The sequence below is a fragment of the Tyto alba genome, unplaced genomic scaffold (assembly GCF_018691265.1).
Source record: "Tyto alba isolate M040663 unplaced genomic scaffold, T.alba_DEE_v4.0 Super-Scaffold_27, whole genome shotgun sequence".
In the NCBI taxonomy this organism is placed as follows: domain Eukaryota; kingdom Metazoa; phylum Chordata; class Aves; order Strigiformes; family Tytonidae; genus Tyto; species Tyto alba.
In genome coordinates this window covers 22,911,796-22,936,298 of record NW_024881301.1, presented here as the reverse complement: position 1 = coordinate 22,936,298, position 24,503 = coordinate 22,911,796, and the positions used below count along the sequence as shown (strand labels likewise).

Sequence of the window (24,503 nt, the reverse complement as noted above, 5' to 3'; positions counted from 1 at the left end):
CCTAATTTGAGAAACAAAAGTAGGCTGGTGCTCCACTTCTTACAGACTGCCCTTAAAAAGGGAAGTGTCAGGCAGCTTTGATAAGGGGTTTGCTCCTGTCTTTGCATATTGCTCCTTTTTGTGTTCTAAGTCTCAAAGCAAGTTTTTAATTTAGCTCTGTCTTTAATAGCTTTAGCTACTCTAAAATAGATGCAGAGACTGCTTCTAAATGGAATCTGTTGTTCATGTAAAAAGCCGTATTGAAAGTAGTGAATATAATGAAAAATACAGCCCAGCTTTGTACTATAAAGACTTTGACCAAAGAAGGGAAATAAAACTGATTTAATTTACTGTGTGTTGGCTGTCATCACTATATTAAAGGTTCTACCAGTATTTATGAAAAGTTGCTGTCTCGGTAATTTAATCAACAACCTAAGCCCATGTATGGGTACAAAGCTCAATATTACTTGTCTTGAAAAGAGCAAGTTCTGGTTTTGAAGCTATTTAAAATGCTATTTTAACAGCAGCAGTTAGAAACAGGAATGCTAAAATTAACAGTTTAGTCATGCTAATTGATTGTACTGTGCAGGTAGGTTGTGAATTCTTAATTACATGTTTTTTTAATAAACTATCTGCTATTGGTTTTGTGTAGATCATCCTTTGCAGGCTGGAAGTGCCAAGTGCAGGATAATTCAGTGAATGATGTGGACTATTTCAGCTTCTTGTTTTCAACCCTTATAGGTAATCCATGTGAATGTCATAATTCAGAATTAACAAAATGAAATTTGTTTTGATAGTCAATTACTGGATTTAATTTAGAATAAATGGTGTAGTAAGTACTTCCTGAAGGTAATTCTAATCTTGTTACATATTTTTGATATGAGATGCCCTTTTTTCTCTTGGTCTCATTATGAATGCCCTATTTTTACACTTTGCCATTTGGGCTGAATATTTGCGTACTTTTTCTTCATTCTAGCAGCTTTCTTTGGAAAGTATGAGGAAAACCTAAATTCAGCATATGACATGAACAAGAATTTTTTTTCTAGATTTAAGTGCCTTTTATTGGCTCGTAACAATTTAAATGAGCACCTCTGGGATTTCCTGTGGACATGCTTACGCTATTAAAAACATTCCATCAGAATAAAGTAATCAAAGTACATTGAAGTGAGCTGCCCAAGGTCAGCAAGTGAGCAGAATTACTGCTGCCACTATGTTCTTACTCAGATATAAAAATAGTTGTATTCTGTGGTGACGCAACTTTGGGAAATTACAGTGGTTGAAATGGCCTCATATTACTGAGAAATATCTTCCACTAACTTGTCCCATGGTAAAGTGTCTTTGCTTCATCACCTCAGCCATTCATGATGTTCAACTGCTTTGCTCTCAGAAATTAGGTTTTCTTTTTTTTTTTCCTGAAACAGCAAAGAGAGTGCTGAGATAGTTAACTGAGGAAACAAAAGCAAAACCAAAGTGACTGTTTTGGAGCAGTAGTCCTGTTTTAGTAAAACACCTAATATCTGGCTTAGAAATAAGTAGCCAAATGATTGATTGATTGATTGATTGATTTTAACCCTGAGGTTACTTTAGAAGGTTACTGAGTTATTGTGGACGCATGATGAACTGTCTTGCATTATACCTGGAGGTTTTTATTATTTTTAAAAGGTGCCTATGTTGAAAATAGCAGCATAACACTGGCCTCTTACATGTTGTTTTGTTTTGTTTTTTAAATACTGCATTATAGTTTAAATGGGTATGCCACTGATTTTTCAAATAGTTTTGTTTCCTTTCAGAAGCCAGAATTTGTATTTTGATATACTTAAAATACCAAGGAAGAGCTTTTAACAAAAAAATGTTATGTAGACATAATTTAAAAGACAGTTTTTGTCAGTGACGCTGTTGAAGTAGAGCAGTGCTTGGCTTGTTTTGTGATACTGTTGTACTGCTTCTTTTTCTCTAGGGTTTTCAAGAGAGGAGTTGACTAGTCTCCAGGGCATTAGAGGAAAACCACACATTAGCCAGACACAGCTTTCACCTGTCCGTCTTTACCTAACTGATCTGGACCAGTTTTTACACCACTGGGCTGTGACAGAGGTAATACATCAACACTAATTCTAAATGACAGCATACAAACTCTGAGTGCTCTCCATCCCTCTTCCACAGATGCCTAAGTCTTGTTGTGAGTTGAGTTGAAAAAAGAATGAAAATTATAATAGCTGTCAAACAGCTAACATTTTTTCTACAGCCATCAGAAAACATTTTGAAGGAAGCTGCTGTAAAAGGTGAATGTTCAGACACGTAGTATGCAAAACAATACTCATGGAAAAAATGGGTAGTAGCCTTGGTGGAAAATTCTTGAACATTAATAAGATTAAGACCAGCAATATGTTTTGGCTTTCAAAAATAAATTAATTGTAAAAATATTAATTATACTATTTGAGAGTAAATTCCACTGTTAATTAAAAAGCACTTGCATTAAATAAGATTTTAACTTGGAAGTAATATTAAGTTGGCATTGGTGATTATTTAGAGTAACTTCTGATGCTTATTTAATCAAAATTTACTGGGATTAGAAACTTCACTGTGAATTCAGTTCCTGCATGTAAGATCATAAGAGCTGAAAGCTTAATTTTATTGTTGGTTCTAAAAGGATCGGAGCTGCCAGATTTTATTCAGAACAGGTGCATTAGTCTTCATTCTGGCTCAACTCTTTTTATTGCTTAGCTCACCCGAAACCACTTTAAGGTGTGAAATCACGTTTTAATGACATGCCAATTTGACAGTATTTATGAGATCCCTGTCATGAATACAGAGAGAAGAGTAACAGAAGTTTATAGCTGTATGGTTTATTCTGGGTTTTCATGGCTGTCTTTTTGGTTCAAGAAAGCAGTAGAGTAGATTTTTCTCTAATAATTCATAAAGTTTAAGTGATAATCTACTGAAACTAATGATACTCCGAGGCATATATTGAATGTGGGCTATTATGTATTGGAAAGTATTTTAAGCAAAGTTGTTGTTTGGTATGACTGACTCACGTCTTTAGATGTCTTCAGTCAGTTGACTTATGGAGCAGCTAAACTTTCTAATTTGTTTCGCTTTGTCTCTTCCAGGCAGTAATGAATCGTTTTCTCACCAAAACTCCTTTTTCCAATATCGAGAGACTAGAATGCTTTCTCTCCCTGTCCTATACAGAACTGTTCCTCTGTGAAAGCACCCGCAGGGTTGCTTGTTTCTTAAAGAGTTAGCATAATCACATACAGCATCTGAAGGATTTATATACTCTGTTTCTGAAAATGCCACCTCTTGTCTTTTCCTTCCTCTTTTTGCTTCTCTTTCACAAATCTATCAAAGTTGATTGAGAAACTGCACAATATGACTATTTTCACTGAGGGACAGTGAAATAGCTTGATTGTAGATAGCTTATTTGTGCCTTTGGTTCCTGGTTGCAAGCTTGATTTACTTCTACCACAATCTTTTTAGTGTTTTGGTGCCATCAAGGAGAGTCAGTGTTTTCAGAAACTTGGGACTTGCTTTTGTTCAAGTAGCTTTTCCAGGGAAAGATACAAGGTGCTCTGTCAGGTTCTCAGGATTGGGTGGCAGTCATTAAGACAAGAGCTGGATATCCTTGGTTAGTAATGAAAGAGGATTTAGACATTCTGTGGAGTGTTGCACTACTGCAGTCATGTATCAGGTTTCTGGAGACTTAAGTTATGAAAGAGAGAATAGGAACAAAAGTCCCACGCATCAAAAATCTGTATGAAGAGTGGTGAGACCTTCTAGACCCACCTCATTTTGTAGACTTTTAACCAAAGGGAATTCTGGAATGCTGCTTACAACTCAGAGCTTGAGAAGAAGATTGGAGGCTTTGCCTCGTAAGCGTGTTCATGATTGTAGAAAGTTTTCTAGTGAATTGGGTTATATTCAATACATCTGTGATGTGATTGGGAAGTCAGTAAGGGTTTATGAAGGGCAAATTGTGCTCAACCAACCTGGTAGCCTTCTGTAACAAGGTGACTAGCTTGGTGGGTGTAGTGGTTTGAGCCAAGTTAACAGCCAACCACCACAGATGGTCATGAGCAAAAGGCAGACTCGTTAGGGGAAGAACAAAAACCATACATTTATTACAGACACTAACAACATGTAACAAAGTAGGCCAGTGAGAAGCATTGCCACATCTTGAGAACACCTTCCCCCCACCCCTCCCTTCTTCCCGGGCTCAGCGCTGCTCCCGATATCTCTACCTCCTCCCCCAGGGGCGCAGGGGCAGGGAATGGGGGGTGCAGTCAGTGCTGCCGCTGCTTCCATCTTCAGTGGGGGGAGCTGCTGGAACTTGTCCCCCCTGCTCCATCGTGGTCCCCCTCTCCCAGCAGACAGTCCTCCACAGGAGTGTCTTTCTCTCACGGGCTGCAGCCCCAACTGAGCTGCTCCGGCATGGGACACCCCCCCATGCTGCAATCCTCCCAGTGCTGAATTACAGCAGCAGGGCTACCTTTTCCCACAAGACCTCGGCCTTCTTTGGCACAGCACCTTGATCAGCTGGGCGAAAAACACAGGCCATAAATCAGTGTCTGCTCCACCGTAGATCTCCATGGGTGGCAGTGGGGGCCGCCCTGCCATCTCCCCACAGGATACAGGGGGGTCTCTGCTCCGGCACACCTCCCCCCTCCTTTCTTCCTCCATTCCTCCACTGACCTTGGTGTTCACGCAGCTGCAGCAACTCCTCCTCACAAGTCCCACTGCTCCTCACCACGTCCCTTCTTAAATATGTTATCGCAGAGGCGCAGCTGATTGGCTCGGTTTCCAAACAGAGGTGGAGCTGACTTGGAGCTGGGGGAGCTTCGAGAAGCTTCTCACAGGGGGCCGCCCCGATAGCCCCCTCCCCTGCTACCAAACAAAAAACCCCACCACTCACTCAACCCAGGACAGTGGGTGAGGCGAGAGCAATTTATTTTGACTCGAGTAAGGTTTTTGATGCTGTATCCCATAACATCCTTGTGGACATGCTGGCAAAGAATGGCTTAGATAAATAGACAGAGGTGTAATGAAAACTGCCTGAACGGCCAGACCAGAGGTTTGTGATCAGCTGGAGGCAAGTCACTAGTGGTGTACCCCAGGGATCGGTACTGGGGCCAGTACTTTCTAACCTTCGTTAATGACCTGGACAGTAAGACTGAGTGCAACCTCTGCAGGTGGTAAAAAACTGGGAGGATTTGGTGATAGAAGATGGTTGTGGTGCCATTGAGAAGGATATGGACTGGCTGGAGAACTGGGCAGAGAAGAACTTCATGAAGTTCAGTAAAGGAAAATGCAGATTCCTGCACCTGGGGAGGAATAACCTCAGGCACCAGTAAATGCTGGAGACTGTCTGTCGGGAAAGCAGCTCTGCAGCGAATGGCCTTGAGGCTCTGGTGGACAGCAAGCTGACCATGAGTGAGCAGTGCACCCTTGTGGCAACAAAAGCCCAACAGCATTCTAGGCTGTGTGACGAGGAGTGTTGCCAGCAGGTCAAGAGAGGTGATCCTTCTGGTGAGGTCTGGTGACTGGTGAGGTCACATCTGAAGTACCGCGTCCAGTTGTGGGTTCCCTGGTACGAGAGACAGGGATGTACTGGAGTATCTTTCACATGAGATGATGCTGATAGACCTGGGACTGTTCAGCCTGGACAAAGAAGGCTTGAGGGGGGATCTTACTGATGTGTGTAGATACCTGATGAGAAGGAACAAAGAGGATGGAGCCAGACTCTTCTCAGTAGCGCTCGGTGGCAGGAGAAGAGGGCACAAATTAAAACACACGAAGTTCCGTCTAAACACAGGAGAACTTTTTCACAGAGTGTGGTCAAACACTGAAATAAGTAGCCTAGAGATACTGTGGTTCCCATCTATGGATGTACTCAAAACCAGGCTGGACACAGTGCTGGAGAACCTGCTCTAGCTGGTCCGGCGTAAGCAGGAGCATTGGGCTGAAGGAACTCGAGGGGGTCCCTTCCAACTTCAATGCTTCTGTGAAAATTTATCCTCTTGAAAAAACAGAACTTTTGTTTCACTGTCGACATATGTCTTCATAATTATTTTTGCTTGTAGAGCATAGTGACATTCCCAGTATGGGGAGATTTTTATTTGGTAGTTTGTCACACTTTGGTATGATCTGGAAGTTAAACTGTTCCCATTAAATGCTTGCCAGAAGGACTGGTGGTGTTGCAGTGCTGCTCAGGGTGTTCTCCCTAGAACTGGTATTATGTTTCCATGGAATTTGTGAACAGAAAAGTAGGGGCACCTCTTCAGGAGCTTTCTTTCCTACCAGAGAAAAATTAAGATATTCTTTCCTCTTGCCTCTGATCCGGTAATAATGGTCTCTGGGATACACTGTTTGTGTTCCACATCTTTGTTTTTGCAAAGAGAAGAGATCGGTATTAAGGCAACCACTTCCTTTTATGAATCACAGGATTTGATTAATTTTTCACTTGGCTGGTTTTGATTTCAGATGCAATTGTAGATACGGTGATATATAAACAAAACTATGCTGAAGGTACCACTTTTGGAAAAATAAGATGTTAGGCTTTTAGATGTCTCTTTTCTGTGTTTAAGTATCTAATACAGTGCTGTGTTCATTAGGTTTTAGGGGGTTTCTCTTTTACTTGTTGAGTACCATTCTCCAACCTCAAACATGTTAACCCATATTCTATTCCATGTTCAATTTGTAAAGAAAACATTCTGGGGACTGTAGTCCATACAAAGAAAAAAATCCTGTCTTTGGAAAAACCTTTCAGTTCAAGATTTGCTGAAAGTTACACAGGAATACTTTTTGTAGAGCGAGTAGTTTCCACCAGGTATTGAACAAGCTACTCTCCTCTCAAAAGAAAACAAACCAAACAGTGACAAAAGCCCCCAAACCCCAGAGCTGCAGCTTCTGGGGAGAACTGCCACCAAATCATGAGGCTCTTATAGGATGCCTTGAAAGACTGTGATATGATGGCTCGATGTGCACTGAGTTTGAGGGAGGGAGGTTTGGAGACTGCTTTCTTCCAAGCGAACGTAGTTCAAGCTGTGACACAGTTTCAGAATCAAAATCAGACACAGTTCAAGGTGTGACACAATATCAGAATATTTTTATCTGTGACAGTTATTTTATTTAGATGAACGCTACAGGAGATAGTAAAACCCATCTTGAATTAGTTATGCTTTTGGTGGAACTGAGTGGCACAGCTTCTGAACGCCGAATCATTCATGCTTTCCCTCACTGGATAAGGAAGTTTATGGTGATGCTGTAATGTTAAGCAAAATATTTATAGTAATTTAAAATACCTAGTGAGAAAACCCCTCCATTGGCTGCAGACCAGGCAGCGTTCAGGCCTCTACTTTATGTTGAGAATTGTTCATTTAAAAGAGTTTTCATTGTGTAGTTGTAATTCAGGGTTTCCTCATAAAGGAGAAATATTTTATCGTGGATGAAAATAAATAGGGAACTGATGGAATTAGGATTTGACAGCCTGGTTTTCTATGAATAAATGAGACTAGTGATCAGATTATTATTATTAGTCCATCCATCTTTCTCCTCTTCCACCACCACCACTGGTTTTGTTGAAACCGCTGGCTAGTTGTCTACTCTGTTAAAAGAGTAAAGTTGCAAATACTAGTTGCCCCTGAGTTTTATGAAAATAAGCAGGTGGAAGAGAGAAGACCCGAGATTTGCCCGGGCAGTTTGTGTCTCTGTTTCTGCCTCCCGGCTGGCAGCAGCCGCCTGGCCCGCGGGGTGCTGGGGGAAGAGGCAGGGGAGAAGCAGAAGGGCAAGGGATGAACGGTCCTGGGCATGAATCGGTGGGAGACCGTGGCCTGTTGGCTTTACTGCTGGCTGCTCAACTTGGTTTTCGAGTCCAGAGGAAGGCAGTTCCAGCTTTCTGTCGCTAGCTAGCTGTGCTGTGCAGGGAGTGGCATGTATTTCTAACAGCAGTGAACCCTAAGAGGGCATTTAATGTATAACGTATGCATGCCAGAGATGCAGAAGAAGAAAGGATGTGTGCCTCTGGAGAGAGAGCAAGTTGCCTGAAGGAAAAGAGTAACCTGAGGCATTTTCAGATCCGCAGTTTGAACTTTTGGAGAGCTAATATAACCATGGCACTTCGTAGCACGTGGCTGACTGAAATTGGTGGAAAGGCCAAACAGATGAACTTCTGATAGGAATTAATGCTTTTAAGTGGTTTGTAACAAAAACTGTTTTGAGCTGGGTACTGCTTGTAACATTTTTTTTTTTTTTTTTGTCTAGAGAGTGGTAAATGGTATAGTGGACATTTGAAGCCGTGTTATTTCTTTTGTGGAAGCTTTTAGATAATAGTGATTTTTTCACTTGTGGAGCAATGCCTAAGAAAAGTGTCCCTTTAAATGCTATTCTGCATAGCTGTAAAGGTTAATCTTCACGTTTTGTCTGAAAGATATGTTAAATGTGGAAACTTCGGTTCCTTTTCTGGAGCAATTTCTACTTAAAGGCTCCTGCCTGATTAAAGCCAGTTATTTGAAATCGTCTGCCTGTAGCTGAAATAGATGGGGCTCCAGAATAAATGGCTGCAGCCGTAGGGAAGAGGCTTCAGTCTTTGCTGACTGTAACTGTGCCGATGGTGTTTGTTGGTAATATCGTTCCCTCCCCTGTAACTGAATTGCTCTGCCGGTATCGAATGAGGTGGCGCCAGCGGAAACGGACAGCTTAACAAGGTAACTGTGTGTGTATATATGGGTGATAATTTCTGTTATAATATTTGATGTTTGTGACACTTGAACATTTTGGAGGGGGAAAGCAAATGATGATTTGGAGGTTCTGCTCTGGAGTCAAGATTTTAGAGTTATACCGAGGGCATAGCTGACTTGAAATAAATCCCTCAACGTTTCAGACGTTTAAGAGCAAACACTAGGGAAGGTCAGCTGCTTTTAAAATCAGTCTTGAATTCAAAATTCTTGGGATACGTGTAATGTAATGTACTAATGTGTATCAAAACCAGAGAAGGCTTAGAAGTGGAATAGAGTTGGCAAGGCTCTATCTGCACTGATACGCTATGAAAAATTACAGCAAATCAATAAAGGTAGCACGTCAAGGCATGTAAATTAAATGTCCTGCAAGGATGTTTGTCTTGAAGTAAAAGGTGGTGTTGCAGCACTGTAGCTTAACTTCAAGCAGAGATTAACACTTTGAAAAAACACTGAATTTTTGGAATGTAGATGCTGAGTTGAAGTTCCTGTAAGATTTCAACTTGTCATGATTATTGAGATTTCCAGATTAGAGTTATACTGGGGAGAAAAAGTAGTTGAGGGTAAATAATATCCCTTCTGAACTAGAAATATGGTATAATTTTTACCCTCTTTAAGGAGGAATAAAAAATTCTATATAATCCCATTAGTGTTTTGTAAAGCTCTATAATATCCAAGTTTAATCTTTAGAAAGGCAAATGTTTGTGTTTGTTTTTTTCCCTTCAAAACCAATGTAAATTCCGAAGAAACAAAAGACAAGTTATATAAATAAATGTAATTCCTCCTAAAACAAATAAAGCTCTCTTTCCAAGGTCTCTTCTATAATTTTCTTAAGACATAAAACTTGAACTCCAAAACACAAGACCAAACAAAAAACCCCAAACCAACCCAAAAAAGCCCAAACACCAAAAAGACAAACCTGATCTTCAGGCCAGTGCTTCATTGTACCTGCATCATGCACTCCCAGTGTATCTTGTGACGTCTTAGAGCTGGGATCTGACACGACACTGCATGTGACTAATGGGAATTAGCATCTCCACAGTTGCTGTGTGTTATGCTGTATATTCACGTCCTGGCTTGTGATACCTAGACTAAATTTGCTCAAAAAGACAAGACTTTGTGGGACAAGAGCTAGCTTCTGAACTGTATGCTTTTCTGTACTTTCAAGTCCTTTTGTTTGGGGAAAGGGCATGTGGGTGAGTTGGAGACTTGTACATCAGATGTTCCTTTGACTGACCTGCATGTGGTCTGACAAGGAGGCATCTGTGAATAGGAGGAATCGGCTGTGGTGTCATTTTATAGCTGTGAGGAAGCTGCAGAGCTGTGAAAGAAGGGCTTATTATGGCTGCAAGAGGATGAAACAAAAGCTCCTTGGGTAGCAAAGCTATTTCGTGGTGTCCTTTCTTTGAATTTTGTTAGTAAGATGGCTCTGAGAAGAGAACCAGACATGTGCCGTTTTTCAGGTGTGGCTTCGTCTACACCTAGATAGCACATTAGCTGTTGAGCATAAAACCTGGTTATGCTGACAAAAGAACAATGTTTCCAGCACGGCCCGTCACTCGGTGAGACACTAGGATTGCCTCTAGCCCATAGTTCTCTGCCTCCCAGCACCAAATCCTGCTGGCACCCAGATTTAAACACGTGCACAGGTTGTTGCACAAGAGGTGAGCAGTGGTGATTGCCACATCTGTATTTGTGTCCAGTGGCCAACAATGATAACCTCACTTGGTTTAGTTACCTCCTTGTTGGAGGTTTAACATCAGACTGCATGCTACAGCCGAGGAGTCTGAGGACAGGCAATCACCACAGTTGAGCAGACGCGAGATGAGTGTGTATACTGCACTCACCCTGTCTCTGAGCCAGCAATTGCACATTCACTGCGTTTCACAATCCTTTTAAGTCTTTGGAAATACGTACTCTATCAAGATGCAGGACACTGTACATGTTTTTACGCATTTGTAATTCTTAAAAAAGTTTCTGTATTCCTGTTTTGCTACCCTGAATGTAAAATTAGCCCCACAGTGTTTTTTGTTTGTTTGTTTGTTTTTGTTTGTTTGGTTTTGTTTTTTGTTTTGTTTTTTTTTTTTTTTCCCCTCGTGTTGCTCACCTATGTAATGTTCTCCTGCAGACTCTGTTCCTTCTTTTCGGCTTTTTCTTTTTTTTTTAACTTAGGTTTGGTTTTGTTTTGTTGTGATTGTGTGTGGGTTTCATGTGGAGTTTTTGTGTAGTTGTTTTTTTTTTTTGCTGGAGTCACTGAATCAGGAATACCTTTCACATCCGCCCCTGTGAGCTTAGCCAAGGCAGATGAACAAAGATCTCTTGTTGTACGCAGCTTTCTCAACAACTCAGGGCACTGTTAATATTGCCCTGTCAAATCAATTTATTTCAGAAGGAGAAGCAGCACCTGTCAAGGGAGTACACTGTCTGATAAGCTAGGGTGCTTCGGGGGGAGCTGGCCAAGCTTCAGACGACAAGCTTCATTGCCTGCCCCATCACCTGAAAACTTCTCGTTTTCTACGCTCTACAGTAACGTGTTACACTGGATAGAGTCCCGCTTGAAAAAGTCATTTCACAAGGTCTTGGGAATTGGCTGCAGAACAGCCTGTTACATTTTAGTTACCCATGTTTGAGGTGGATGTCGATGTGAATTGAAAAATGTATTCTAAAGTTCACATTAGTATATAGTGTCTGGTGTGTGCCAACTTTTTAAATAAAATCACTTCTCTGGGAGTCTGAACCGTCTTTGGTCTGACTCCACAGAGTGGTTTGCTAAAAGACTTAAGCCATTATCTTTCTTGCTTGCTTGGTTCTTCTCTGTGCTCAGGCTTGTGTGTGGCTTCGGAGGAAGGTGCGTATTTTTCGTTGAAAAAAGAGTACTTTGCAGTGCGATTAATCTTCAAATAATATGCAGATTTTCCCTGGAGAGTTACTGATACAATATTTCCCTTGAGGCTTTTTTGAGTCAGGATTCTGTCACGTTATGGAAAGCACTGAGTGATTTAGCGAGTGGGAACAGTTAAATAATGAACAAAGCATTACTCTTGGTTCATCATTCGTGCGTGTTCCTGTTGCCATGGGGGCTCAGATTGAGATTGGGCTTCCTCAGATCATCCCAACTCTCCCTTTTGGAGTTGAGTGCATCTTACAGATAAGCAGTATTAAAACGATGGATTCCTCCGATTGTGCATTAGAGCTGTGAGAAGTCTGTTTCAGACTGGATTAAGAGTCAGTTAGGTTGGCCGTCAGCAGCAAAAATGCTTTTAACTCATCCAGTTGAAGACTAGAATAAAATACTCCATGGTGTCAGGATCTCCAGAAAGCCCACTGAGGGCTTGCTTTTTTTTTTTTTTTCCTTTCCCCCCCTGCCCCAGCCTCCCATTTTTGCTGGCTACTGTTGGAGTGTGTCTTCAGCATGGCAGGCAGGGAGGTGTGCGTAGTAACAATTCCCTGAAGCACTAGTAGGGATCCTGCTGTTGTAGTCGTGTGTCGCGGGAGTATGATGGGTAGTTGGGCTCGTCTGATCAAGGAGGCTTGGTTTGAAAAACTGCCAGTGGATTACAGAGCCTGTAGTATTTGCTGCATAATGCTAACGGGTAATCCCCATGTTTAAGAGAGTGCTTTTATTTGGCTGAATTCATTCAAGTGGACATTCAAACAAAATTAAAAAGAAAAAAAAAAAAAAACAAACCCCAAACCCACACCTTCTAAACCTAAACCAAACCTTTTATAAAATATTTGTCTCAGAAAGATACAAACCTTCTCTACAATCAGAAATGCTCGTTCTGTGGCCATTCACTTCACTAATACTCTGAAACAAAACTACTCTGGCTTTGGTCCAAACCCAATCTATGAACGCGCCAAAAATGTGATAAATGCTAATCAAATGTAAAATAATGAATCAGCTGTGACATTTTATCATGGAAAATTAAACATCATGCAAACCCTTGCCTAAGGAAAATAAATTGTCAGGAAAAATACTAATTTTCCTGTGATAATTAAGTTTTCTTTGCTTTTCATTTCCATGTCTAATAACGTTTCAGTTTCACTTTTTATAACAGGCATTTGTTATGAAAGCCATTTTGAGCAGGATTTAATTTATGGAGTTGAAAAGGCTTGCCACTCCCACTTAATCGTAGGAAAATAGAACTGGTTGTAGGAATGGTTGTGCTGTTTTGAGGGTCAGAAAGGTCTAAAAGGTTGAAAAACTAATTTGCCAATGCACTTTGCCACACCTCCTCTTAGCAAGTGTGCTGCTCTTCAGTGGCGCGATGCCCGTTTTCCATGCTGGTTCTGGAAGAGTCTGAGTGCTGGTGGATCGCGCCTGTTATGAAATGCTCCTACAGCTTGTCGTCTCAGGGAGAGCCTCAGTAGACTGGTAGGCTGATTCTAGGGACGTAGTCCTAGAGGTGAAACATTAGTGATGGTTTTATTAACAATGAAACCTTAGTTTGCTGGGTGGGCCTGGTGGATTTGTCTTCAAGGTCTTCAATTTGTTGACCTCTTGCGGGTATGTGCTGAATTAAGAGATCTCTCTAGCAGTGTCGTCTGCTCACAAGCCTGTGGCATACCCCACCTGTAAACTTCTTGTCATACTCTCTCACACGAGCAACAAATGCCTCCTATGTGTCCCATTTCATAATCATCCTTCCTACTTCCCGTCTCCTCTGCGTTCCCAGCCGGCTGTGGTCGTGGTTATTTTTTGTTGCTGTTTGGTTGTGTTCTCCCGCAGTGGTTTTCACCTCTTTGTCGTATTTGTAAATTTTGCCAGCCTAGGTGGGTTAAGCTCTTTCCGCTGACACCTGTAAGACAGGACCTGTATTCTTTGTGTAATTTTCCTATGCCCGTTCAGTTTGAATTTACCTTTCTTGAAAATGAGCGACTCCTGTTTTACACAGCGTGTCAGAAATAGTCTAAGTAGGGTCTTACGGAGTAGTACTGAACAGACGATTGGTACTCTGTCTGATCACAACTATTGTGATTATTTTTCCATCCTAAAGTGGCGTTTGCCCGTTTCATGGTTGTTATCACAACCAGCTTGTGGTCAGTCATTATGCACAGAATTTTCTCTTCCTTTCCAACTGATAAAACTCCTAGCTGCATGCAGATGTTGTTATTAGTCTCCAAGCGCGTGACCCGCAACTTCTGTTTCAGTGAATTTTTTCGGTATCTGTTACTCATCAAACCCCTGCCATCTTTTCTGTAGGTTAGGCCAATGCTCCTGCCTTGGCAGGGTTTCTCAACTTTGAGCTGCCAGCCAACAGATTTCATCAGTGTAGCTTTAATTTTTGTGGAAGTGTTACTCGTTAAAATCCTAGGTCAGATTTGGGTCAGTTTGTCCTTGACATGGCAGCCCCCAGTGGTAACCTCTGCCTCAGCTTGACTTTATTCCTTGACACTGCTAATAGGTAGAGATGTTTTGAGTGTGTTTCTTGGGAATATTCCAGAGTACTTAATATTTTGTCACTTTCAGGTGGCAGTGAACAGAAGCGCTACGACATCTAGGATCGAATACACAGTTTTAATAATATTATTTCATTATTAAATAAAAGTAGAGTATCGAAAATAAGGGTATTCAGTGCAAGAGATCTGTAAAATAGTCTGTTAAACAATTCTGCTAGCCAAACAAGATAGTGGCACGGTTACCTGTAATACTGATCACCATGAGCAATGTCAGCCTGACGCTGTTATGTTCTGGCAAGCAGATGTGTTAAGGATCTCCTGGATTTGGCCAGCGTAAGCAGAGGCCTAGAAGCATGTGTGGTGTGAAATTTTGAAAAAAAGCTGAGCACACTGTTACATCACCACAGGTGATACTGCTTGGCCATTTCTGATTAAACTGCCTCTGGCATCCACATTACTTAGGGCTGAGCTGTCATACCACAGGACCTTGAGCTAGTGGTTCTTTCCTTAACCTTCACTTTCCCTGGAGTCTCTCTTCAGCTGGAAATGTTGTGGGCTGTTATTTTTGACACAACATGGGTGATGTTTTCTATTTTGTCATTATCTCTTGTTTAGGCATCTTGACTTGCCCTGATGCAGGTTAAGTCTCAAGACCAAGACGTTATCACAGAACTTAATCCCTCAAGTCAGATCATTCTGTGAAAGTTTTCTTTAGCTCTTTCTTCAGTCAGCAAGGCATCTTAGGGGAATCGTTTTTTGCTTAGTTGAGATACTTGTAAAACTCAGGGACTTAAGTTCTTTCCTCTCTCAGGTGTCTGGTCTTGCTGTTCTCTTCCAGACTCCCTTAAGCACAGACAGAAGATTTCATTCCTCGTGTATTGGTTCTTCCATCTTCTTCGTCCGTAGGTTGCTGTGGTCTGACAGCAGGGCACGCTGCGTGTGTTGCTTTCGGGAGGCTTCCGATGGCTCTGGCGGGATAGGCAGCGAATGTAAACACAGGGAGGTCATGCAAGCTCTCCAATTCGCAAATTATTGGAATAGAAGGGAAGGAAAAGAGGGAGAGAGAAAGCCATCTGCTGAGGACTGTGTACATCTTGCCGGAGCTCTGGTTTCTTGATCCTATCCGGGAGCCATATAGCATTTCGTGGGGTCCTGGTCAACCATGTGTTTTAGTGAAAAATGAAGATCTCAGTCTTCAGCTCTTGTTTTGTTTGGTTTTTAACCTCCTTCCATCGTGCCTCTAGGCAGCTAATACAGTTTGCTAGTGCCTGATTATAGAAGAACCAGAAAGTTTTGGGCAGTTCATAAAACAAGATTTCCCTTCGTAGTACTACATTTGGTATCATCTTTGAACATGATATTTTTGGCAGTGTAAAGTAAGTTGGAAACGGATCTTTGCTGCTTTCTTCTTTGTTTTGTTATTTTTCTGTCCTGTTTCACCATGATTCCTGTCACGCTTGATAAAGTTACCTGTGAAGTTGTTTTCTGAAATTCTTCAGCTCTCAGGAAAGGTATGGGGAGGCTTAGTGTAGCGCTCTAGCCAGACGGAATATTTTTGGGCTTCTATCACATGGGTGAAATGAAAAAAGCCACGAGCAAAAAAAAACAGTGGGGTAGGCGGGGTCCTCTCTTTAAGTACTGAACACTTTATGTTGACAGCGTTACTCTTACACACTGTAAAGCCTCAGTACTTTGAGACAAAGCTACTACGTGTCCCTGTAGGTACTTTGTATTTAGGTCTGTCAACAAAGTCCGACTGCACAGTGTATATATGATTGCTGGTTGCATTTAGAGTACTGAAATATAACTTTGTTTTATTAAAACAGATGATCTGTCACAGCTTGTCCACTATACCTTCACAAAGTCAGTGTTTCGACATTCTCCAGACCGGCATTTGTAAATACCTGGTAAGTGCCCTTTTGTCTTCTAGGTTAACTTCTGTGTGACAGATTTTGTAACAGTCTCATTAACCCTCAAATCCACTTAGTCCATATATTTCATGTATAATTTCAGCATTTGAAAGTTTCCAACAAGATTAGTGGAGTTTTAAAAAAATTTCTAGTAAATGTTGGTATCTAAAATTCCATGGGTGGGGTTTTTTTATTTTTTCTTGCTCTCTTCAAGCCAGGACAGCTGTAAATGAAAGGCTTCTGGGTTTGGTTTGCTTTGCTTTTCAGAAGGGTGACTAGCAGCTATAGATGAGTGTTACAGTCCATCTCCTCCCAACCCTGAGCACTCCCTGAGCTGAGGGTGGGGGTGGCAGAGCCGGAGCTGGGTAAGGGGATTGTCGGGGCCCGAATTTGCAGTTCCCTGTGGGGCTGCCTGCCGAGAGGGAGGACGTGTCTGTCCCCCTGCCGGGATGGTTCTGTGCTCTAACAGGTACCCGCAGTTCCCTGAACGGAGCCCTGCTGAACAATTCCGAGACCAAAGCTTCCGTAGGGGGTGCCTTACCTGTAACTCTAGCCTGGATTTTGGGGTGTGAGTGCCAATTTAAATCACAACTTTTAAATCGGTTTACGCGTTCTGCTCTCAACCAGACAGCGTAGTAAAGAGTTAAGTGGATTTTTACGGTTGATTAGACTGCTGCCCAAGATCTCCTACTGGATGATGACACCTAACAGGGAAGAAAGGCACTGTGTAGGCAACATCCTATATGGGAACTTACCTGAGCAGTCTCCTCTACTGGATCTGTATATACAAACACATCTTCCAGGCTGGCTGGCTGGCACGTTTCACCAGCGGTGCTGGCTCGTTCGATCCTCAGGCTGCTTCCTCCATACGCAGACATCCCTCGGGCTCACTCTCATTATTTCCTACTTGTGGTTGGTCAGGAACATCATTACTAGTTTTTATTATTTAGTGCCTCTTCACCGGGGTCTTGGTGACAGCTGCAGCCCCTCGGTGCCACCCTGCTCCCACCTCTGCAGCTGGCTGCTGCGAGGGCAGCTTGGGGCAGGGAGCTGCGCTCCTGGCCTTGAAATTCACCTGGTGTCTTTTGTTGGCGGTATTTAAAAGTTTGAACCCATCATTGTTCCTCCATCTTTTACCTCTCATAAGTAATCATACCAAGACATTCCACATTTCTGTAACTTGTACTTTATCGATCTTTTTCTAACGTTTCCAAAAGAAAGAGCTGACGTTAAGTGAACCAACTGCCTCTGTCAGCTTAAAACAATGTACTTGCAGGTGAGCAAATGAGGCTACTCTAAAACTCCTTCAATTAGTTTTTTAATAAGATAAATAGTGTCACATTAGCAATGCATGAATTTTCTTTACAGCTTTACAGGACAAAAATCTAGGATAGTTACTAAATAGCACTTCCGAAGTTCAGCTGCTTTCTAATTCACTACCTCTACCCAAAAAAGAAATTTCCTAAATTATTTATCATGTCTATAAAATCCTTACTCCAGATGTTCTCATTTTAACACCAGCAGAGTATCACCCCAGCTGTGGGCCCACCATCTGTCTCATTAGCTTTAATTTAACTCTGCTCATAATGCCCTCATTCCTGTCGAGCCTCTCGGATTTCTAAGGAGAGTCGCCCTGATGACGATCCAGTAGAAGCTTTTTCTTTCTGGAGAGCAAATCCGGGTTTCCTTCTACCTCAGCGAGTGCTCCCTGCTGTTTCCAGACACAGAAGGGCTGCCCTGCCCCATGGTATGTGCTGAAAAGGAAAGACCTGTTCTGCCCAGACGATTCTGTTTGTGCCAGTGTTGTCTTTCGGAGCGAGGCTCCAGGCAGTGGGTTTTTCTGAAACACGTCTGAGAGGAGTGTTTATTTAGAGGGGATAGAATGAAGCTGCCGGTTTAACCTCCTGTTGGTGGGGGTGGCAACTTCTTAGGAAAACAGGGATTTGAAAAAATGCAGTAGTGTAGAACTGGAACAGAAACAATGTAAGTCATGATATGGAAGAGATTTCTTTGGGTCTAGACACGCTCTATACCAGCAAAACACCTTGTGTATAAAATGATGAACTTGGGTGGGGTTTTTTTGTTGCTGTTGTTTTAATACAGGTTGGATTGGTTGTAATACCCGACAGCACAGCTGGATCTGTTCTATGTGCCATAAATAAGCTCTTGGATCAAGCCTGCATCCTAAGTGAAAACCTGCACAAGTTCTTAGCCTCTTGTTGTTACAGTCTTCTGTACTTTCTGCTAACTTTAGACAAAGAGGATGCAGAACATGTACAGAAAAGGTAATGCTGCTTTTCTTACCCTGTTAATTGTCTCTGCCTTTATACCCACGAGTATTTCGAGATGTAAAATGAAAGGATAGCCCCCCCCCCTTCATCCTCCCAATTTAGGTTGCTGACTTTTGCTCACTTCAAAACAGTACTTGGATTTAAGAAAAACAGCTGCAAAATTAGCTGGAATTATTTAAAGCAATAACTGAAGAGGGTTTCATCTCATATTGGTCTAGTTAGATGTCAAAACCCTCCTGACTAGAAAGGTGGATATTTATACCTTAATCTTTTGCTTTAGCCTTTAGTTTCATTAGATACATTGAAAAGCAACATGCAAAGGATTTGGCTTTATGAGCGTGTACTGTTAACTGACTTGATATTTCAGCTTTAACAAAACTTCCCAGGCATCATTTTATAAACTGCAAATCCATTTGATTTAAAAACCCCAAAAGCTGCAGGTAGCAGATTTAAATAATTTTGTTTACTTGTATAACAGAAATGTCTAAAGACATTTTAAAACAGTTTAAACTTCAGATTTTTCCTCTAACTGTACCACATTCAGGAAAGTTGTTCGAAGGTTACTTAAAATTTGAGACCCGTTTTTAAATCTGGAGTACTCCTTCGCTTACTGTCTTTAATGACTTGCCGATTTTGATCACAAAAAGCTGATACCATTGTTTGATTTCTTACGAGTCTTAAATAAAGATTCAGGTGTACGTGAACAGTGACCGAAACCACCTCTTCCCAGCTGCATCGAGCAGAAATTACCCTGTGTAAGAGCTTCAGCAACATTTGTAGCTCCAGGGCAGGGGCTTATTTTTTTTTTTTCCAGTGCTGTACATAATTTTAGCATATTTTCAAGTGTATCATTTTCTGGTATGCATTTTCTGCTTCGTCACTAATTACGGTGAAGGCAAGTGGCATGATTGAATTCAGAGGCCACACAAATTCCCTGTACAGCTACGAGGCCAGTTCACAGAAGCAGACCTACAAGACGTGTCCTTGATCATTTCAATTTTTGTTCTTTTCCTCTCAGGGATATGCTGTGGGGATCATGTATTTCTGCACTGGCACTCCTGCCGCGATTACTGAGACTGATGCTGCAAAGCCTGCAAGTGAGCAGGATCTGTCGGGAAGAACTGCCTGTTGTTGCTCAGTTGCTTCGCCTCCTAATGCAACACGGCCAGCTCAGGAGCCATATGATCACAAACGAATTTCTGGTGCAACAGATTATCAAGGACATCATGGTATGAAACGTCTTGTTGTTTCCCGGAGACTGCCGAGATTGCAGGCCTCACGCGTATGTTTAAAAACTGTTGCAGATGCTGAAGAACAGATGTTTAGCAGAACGCAGGTTACGGTTTGTCTTTTATTTGCCCTGGCAGCCCAGGCTCTGTAGAAGGCCGCTGCGTGCCCGAGCTGCTGCGGTCACTGCGCAGGCGGCACCGTTCTGGAGTGGAGCTGGTGCCCAGCCCAGGCCCCGGCCGAAGCAGCCTCCTAACGAAACGCTCTGGGAGCAGATTGCCCAGGCAGCCTCTCTGAGGGAGAGCTCTCCCAAAATAGGGAGCTGATCTCTTCTGCTTATCGGCGCGGGGGGGCAGGGGTGCGGGCAGGTGGCGTTAAACCAGACAAACTCTTAGATCCGTACAGCGCGAAACACGGGCTCTTTCAGACCTTGGAGATCCCAGCACTTCTGTCCCTGTGTCTACCTTCCCCTGGTCCTGAAACTAGTCCGTTTGCTTCTCTCTTCAAAAAAACAATCTGCAACTGCCTTCGCTCCCGCTAGTTTGGAGGGCAGGAAGGTCGTACGTCCCGCAGGTTTGAGTAAGCAAGCCCCGCGTGTCCGGTAGTATCTTTTAAAAAGGTCTGTTAACAGAAACGGCCTCGGCGGTGGCGAAAGCAGCTGTACGAGAGTGTGGTGTGAGTTCTCTAGCGGAGATGGAAGTGGTTGGTTTCCTTTGGGGTCAAAAACGGCCCAGCTGGTTTTTGTGAGGTTCCACTGGGGGTGGGTTGGGTGTGGTGGTGCTGGTGGGGTTTTTTAACCACTTGTGAATGTTAAGGAGAGGGAACGGTCGGACCATGGGCTATGTTGGTCCTTTGGTAGCAGCTCGCCTGTGGACTGGGGTATTGAGCCCTCCTGCTTTAGTAGAACCACACTCATTTGCATTTTAATTGACTACAAATTGCAGAATTGGAAAGTAAGCAAGCCACGATAATTAAGAGTAAAGAAATCACATCTGGTGTAATTCACGCACTTTATAATGCCAGGCCAACTTGGTGTACCAAACAGCAATGCTTTATTATTTCAGCTTTAACAGACAAACCGCACTGAAAGGGATAAATGAGAAGAATAATGTCACCGCGGGCCGGCGAACGAGGCCGTCCTGTGCCTTTAACAGCACCTGATTAACTGCAAAAACAAAGTGAAGCTTTGCAAGGGCTGTTGGTGAAATTGAGTTTTTCCTTTTCTCTCCTTCTTTCCAGACACTGAAGAGCGGTGAAGTTCAAGAGCAGTGGCTAACAGACCTCCATTACTGCTTCAACATCTACCTTGCCTCTCACCCCCCGGGACCCGGCCCCGTAAACGCGGTGTATTGAAGAGGGCGAACGGCGTCTGTTGTAAAGCATTTACTTCTATTTAGTTTTGAATGGAAGATGTTGGAACAAAGCTTGTCAATTTTTTTGTAAGTGAAACAAAATAAAAATTTTACACAGAACCCCATACCTCTGTTGCCTTTCTTTGCAAGCGAGCAGACGTTACTGGAAGTTGTTTCAGCAGGTGAGATGTGGTGAGTGCAGTGAGGGGCGTTACGGAGAATCCAGTCCCCTTGAAGCTTAAGTGCTTGCAGAAAAACACTTCTACTGAGACTCCAATAGCTATTATTTTGATGCATCATATTAATTTAAAAAAAAGAAAACAGAATTACATAATACCAACTAGATGAAAAAATAGAGAACAATGTATGTTGAAACTAGAGTAACTTTTTTTTTTTTTTAATTTTTGTTGAGTTCATATTTTTAAATTCCTTGTGCAAGGTAAATACTGTACACTGGCAGCTCCAAAGCTCTTATAAGAACGAGTCTAGAAGAGGTCCTGTCTTTTTTGCTTTCTGTAGAAACTTTATGTATAAAAATATTTATAAATATGGAAAAAAAAAAAAACCCGGTGATGATCTCCGAGGGCAGAAAACATACCCCAAGCACTTCCCATAGGCTGTGGAGAGCAATTTATTTACTGAGCGGGTTTTGTGGACAGCTCTACTTCTTTCCTTTCAAATCCACAGCTAGCTAAGAAACAATGGCTTCTTTAGTATGGAAGTGGGGAGTAAAGGCTTTTCTGTTCCTGTTTAGATTTTGAAATAAATTTCATAAACTTGAGGTGAAATTGAACAGCAGTCTTTAAGAATTGCTCCATCCTTAGTACAGTTTCCCTCTTGGGAACTGCCTTTGAATGCATTCAAAATTCTGACTTTTGACAACAGAAAACTTTGGGAGTCCCTGCAACTCCACTGCAAGGCTGGGCTTAGTGCTTCATTTGCCGTTTCCAAATGCAATTCAGATTTCATCCTGTCAGTAAATAAATTAACAGTTGCATTTAAAAACTAATTTGTACACAAAACAGAATTAGTCCAACTCCTTAGAAGTCTGCTCGGCATGTAATGTGGAGATACTACAAAACTGAAAATGTGTTCAAGTTTAGCAAGTTGTAGATGACTCGTACGTTAGGAGAGACAACAGTTGTACCGGAATGTGCTCTTCAAGTTCCGAGCGTTCGGTTTTGCTTAGTGCTTGAGTCCGGTATTTTTTGATTTGGCAGCGGTGGTGGGTCTCATGTTGTAGGAAAACTGCTTTGATTTTCCCATGTTCTCCAGCACATGAACGCACTGCAGGTTGTTTACTGTAAAAGAACAAAAGGGTTTGGATGAGTAACTTGGTAGATAAAGGAGTTTAATCTTCGCTGCATTCTAGATCCCACAAACAAGGAACTGCCCAGGGAAGGAGCGTGCCTTTGCCTTTCTCCTGCCATCTCGCCGTCGCGCCTCTGGCTGGGTTTCTGGGGCAGCCTGTGCAGCTGGAGCGGAGGCAGCAGCGTTCCGTGCAACGCAGCCTGCGACAAGGGAGCTCAACCCTCGTAAACAGGCGGAGGTTTCCAGGCTGACAGTTCAGTCACTAAATCAATGCTCTTGGCTGGGTTTGCTGAAGAGCGGCAAGAGATTTTGTTGTGCAATATTTAGCAACGTGAGGTACTGGGTCATCACTAGAAGGTAGGGGAAACTGGTCCAGGGCTAAAGCGAGTGCTCTCTGAATTGCCAGAAAGCAAAAATGAGTGTCAGCTGGCAATTCTCTTCCGTTTTGAGTCTGGCTGAATGTCCGGACTCATTCAGTGCTTTTGTTTCCTGCAAGGTGCAACAGCTGTGTTCTCCTCTCCCAGGTTGGCAGAGGTTGGGTGGGAACATTTCAGTGCTTTATCCCGGCCTGGCCGGAGTCAGCCCAAGGGCCAAGCAGAACATTTCAGTGAGGGGGAGAACCCCGCACACCTTAAGGCTGTCTCACTAATGCCAGGAATTGCAAAACACCCTCCTTGACAACTCTATAACCACACTTTAATGTCCACAGTGAAACAAAAAAAGGGGCTTATCTGTCCGACCTGCTGCAGAGAGCCTCTTCAAATGCCATTTATTGAACTGACAAAAGCCATCTATTTAATAAAATTTAATGAACAACTTTCAGGTTCCAAATTTTTTTAATCCTTACAATCATAAAGGCCCCACATGCCAGAACGTTGTGAAGCAGCTGCGTGCTCCCCCTGTGCCCCACTGCCCGCTCTTTTCTACCTGTCACCCTTTGCCCCGGCACTCGCTTGCACGTTGCCTTTCCACGCCATCTGTGTGCCCCCCCCTCCAGTGTTCACTCTGCTTGTGCCCAAAAGTGAACTGAGTTACAGTCCCTGCTACAGGTTTGTCACTGCATACTTTTTCCACCACCTCTATGAACATTAAAACCAGGGCTGACAGGCTTCACCTTCCCAGATGTACCTTCTGCAAGAGAAGAATCCCACTGAACAGTCCATTCTGACCTACTCCAGGCACCTACGTCAGAAATAGAGTATCTGGCATTAGCCACTGACAGCTCTGAACTTTTCCAACAAACGTAATGTTGTCATGCACAAAGGCAGTCAGATGAAAAACATGTTATTGTCTTTAAGTAAGGGCTAAAGTTCCCCGAGCTCCTATTAGGTGAATAAAAGTAGGTAGTGTTCTAAAGGAACTGGGCAGAGTTCCTATCACTATCCTATTCGTCACCAAGTTATGAAAGCGAAGGACACTGAAACCTCAAAAGAAAGCCTTTTTATTTCAGAAGACAGGGAGATCTCTTGTCCTGAAAAGTTAAACGAAAAGAAGCATTATTTGCTAAAGCTCTTTTAAAATTCAGATTAATGTCTGCATGAAGAGGTGGCAATCAAACACCTGTCTGGTCAGGCCTCTCTAAAACAGTTTTCAGACAGTGGAAGAAAAAAGCCTCTGTTGGTGAGGCAGAAACTCACCTACAGTGCTAACGAACTCGAGGATAGGTCTACTGCCAGATTTCCTTTTGACTCCAGAGTTTTGTTAAGCTAGTTGGAAAATGTATTTTGCTTCCCTTTTCCCAAATTAGCTGAACTACCTTCTCCTTGTAGCCTCTGCTGCTGTCTCGCTGTGGCCTGACTCTGAGCTACGTGTGGTGCAACCACGAGGACCAAAGGGCCGAGGAGGCACTGAATCTTCGCCTGTGAAGGGCTGGCCTTACCCTGGCTCCTACCCTCGAGGGAGTGAAAATACACTTGAAAAAGTCCCAGGAGTGGCATTTAGTAAAGAAGCAGGAGGAGAGATGACCGTGTACTCTATAACTTCATTTCTAAGCTGCCAAGTAACACCACACGCACCAAAGTCCCAGCATTTAACGCCGCCAGTAATACTGGGACAGGCTGTGTTCCCCGGTGCGGTTCCGTGCCGCGCGGTGTAGCCCCCCTGCCCGCCCCCACGGCTCGGCAGTCCTGGTCCTGCCAACCCTACGACCAGTTCCAGACATAAAATTTCAGTTGCAAACAGAACTAAGGCTTTCCCGAGCAAGACCTGGTAACGGCTACGTGGCTTCTGAGCTAGCAGCAAATAAATGCACGGTTTTGTTAGAGCCTGAAAGTGCTACAAGTAAAATTCTGTGGAATCGCTGAG

The 24,503-nt window shown here is 42.8% G+C and overlaps 2 protein-coding genes across 10 annotated transcripts in view; one reads left to right on the top strand and one right to left on the bottom strand.

The window, feature by feature from the left end:
• The window catches only part of TEX10 (testis expressed 10), a 62,832-nt gene extending 40,538 nt beyond the window's left edge, over nt 1-22,294 (top strand). For 3 of the 4 annotated variants that reach the window (XM_042798119.1, XM_033004317.2, XM_033004316.2), the window contains 6 exons: nt 632-720; nt 1,937-2,070; nt 15,935-16,015; nt 18,122-18,303; nt 19,328-19,538; nt 20,776-21,008. In XM_042798119.1, the coding sequence (XP_042654053.1) occupies nt 632-720; nt 1,937-2,070; nt 15,935-16,015; nt 18,122-18,303; nt 19,328-19,538; nt 20,776-20,889 (811 nt within the window). In that variant the 3' untranslated portion in view covers nt 20,890-21,008. Of the gene's footprint in view, nt 1-631; nt 721-1,936; nt 2,071-15,934; nt 16,016-18,121; nt 18,304-19,327; nt 19,539-20,775; nt 21,009-22,260 lie in introns of those variants that run through there. The other variant, XR_004408773.2, reaches the window with a different exon arrangement.
• The window catches only part of INVS (inversin), a 99,960-nt gene continuing 96,746 nt past the window's right edge, over nt 21,290-24,503 (bottom strand). For all 6 annotated transcript variants that reach the window (XM_042798118.1, XM_033004312.2, XM_033004311.2 and 3 more), the window contains one exon: nt 21,290-22,189. In XM_042798118.1, coding sequence (XP_042654052.1) covers nt 22,074-22,189 — 116 coding nt within the window. In that variant the 3' untranslated portion in view covers nt 21,290-22,073. The remainder of the gene's footprint in view (nt 22,190-24,503) is intronic.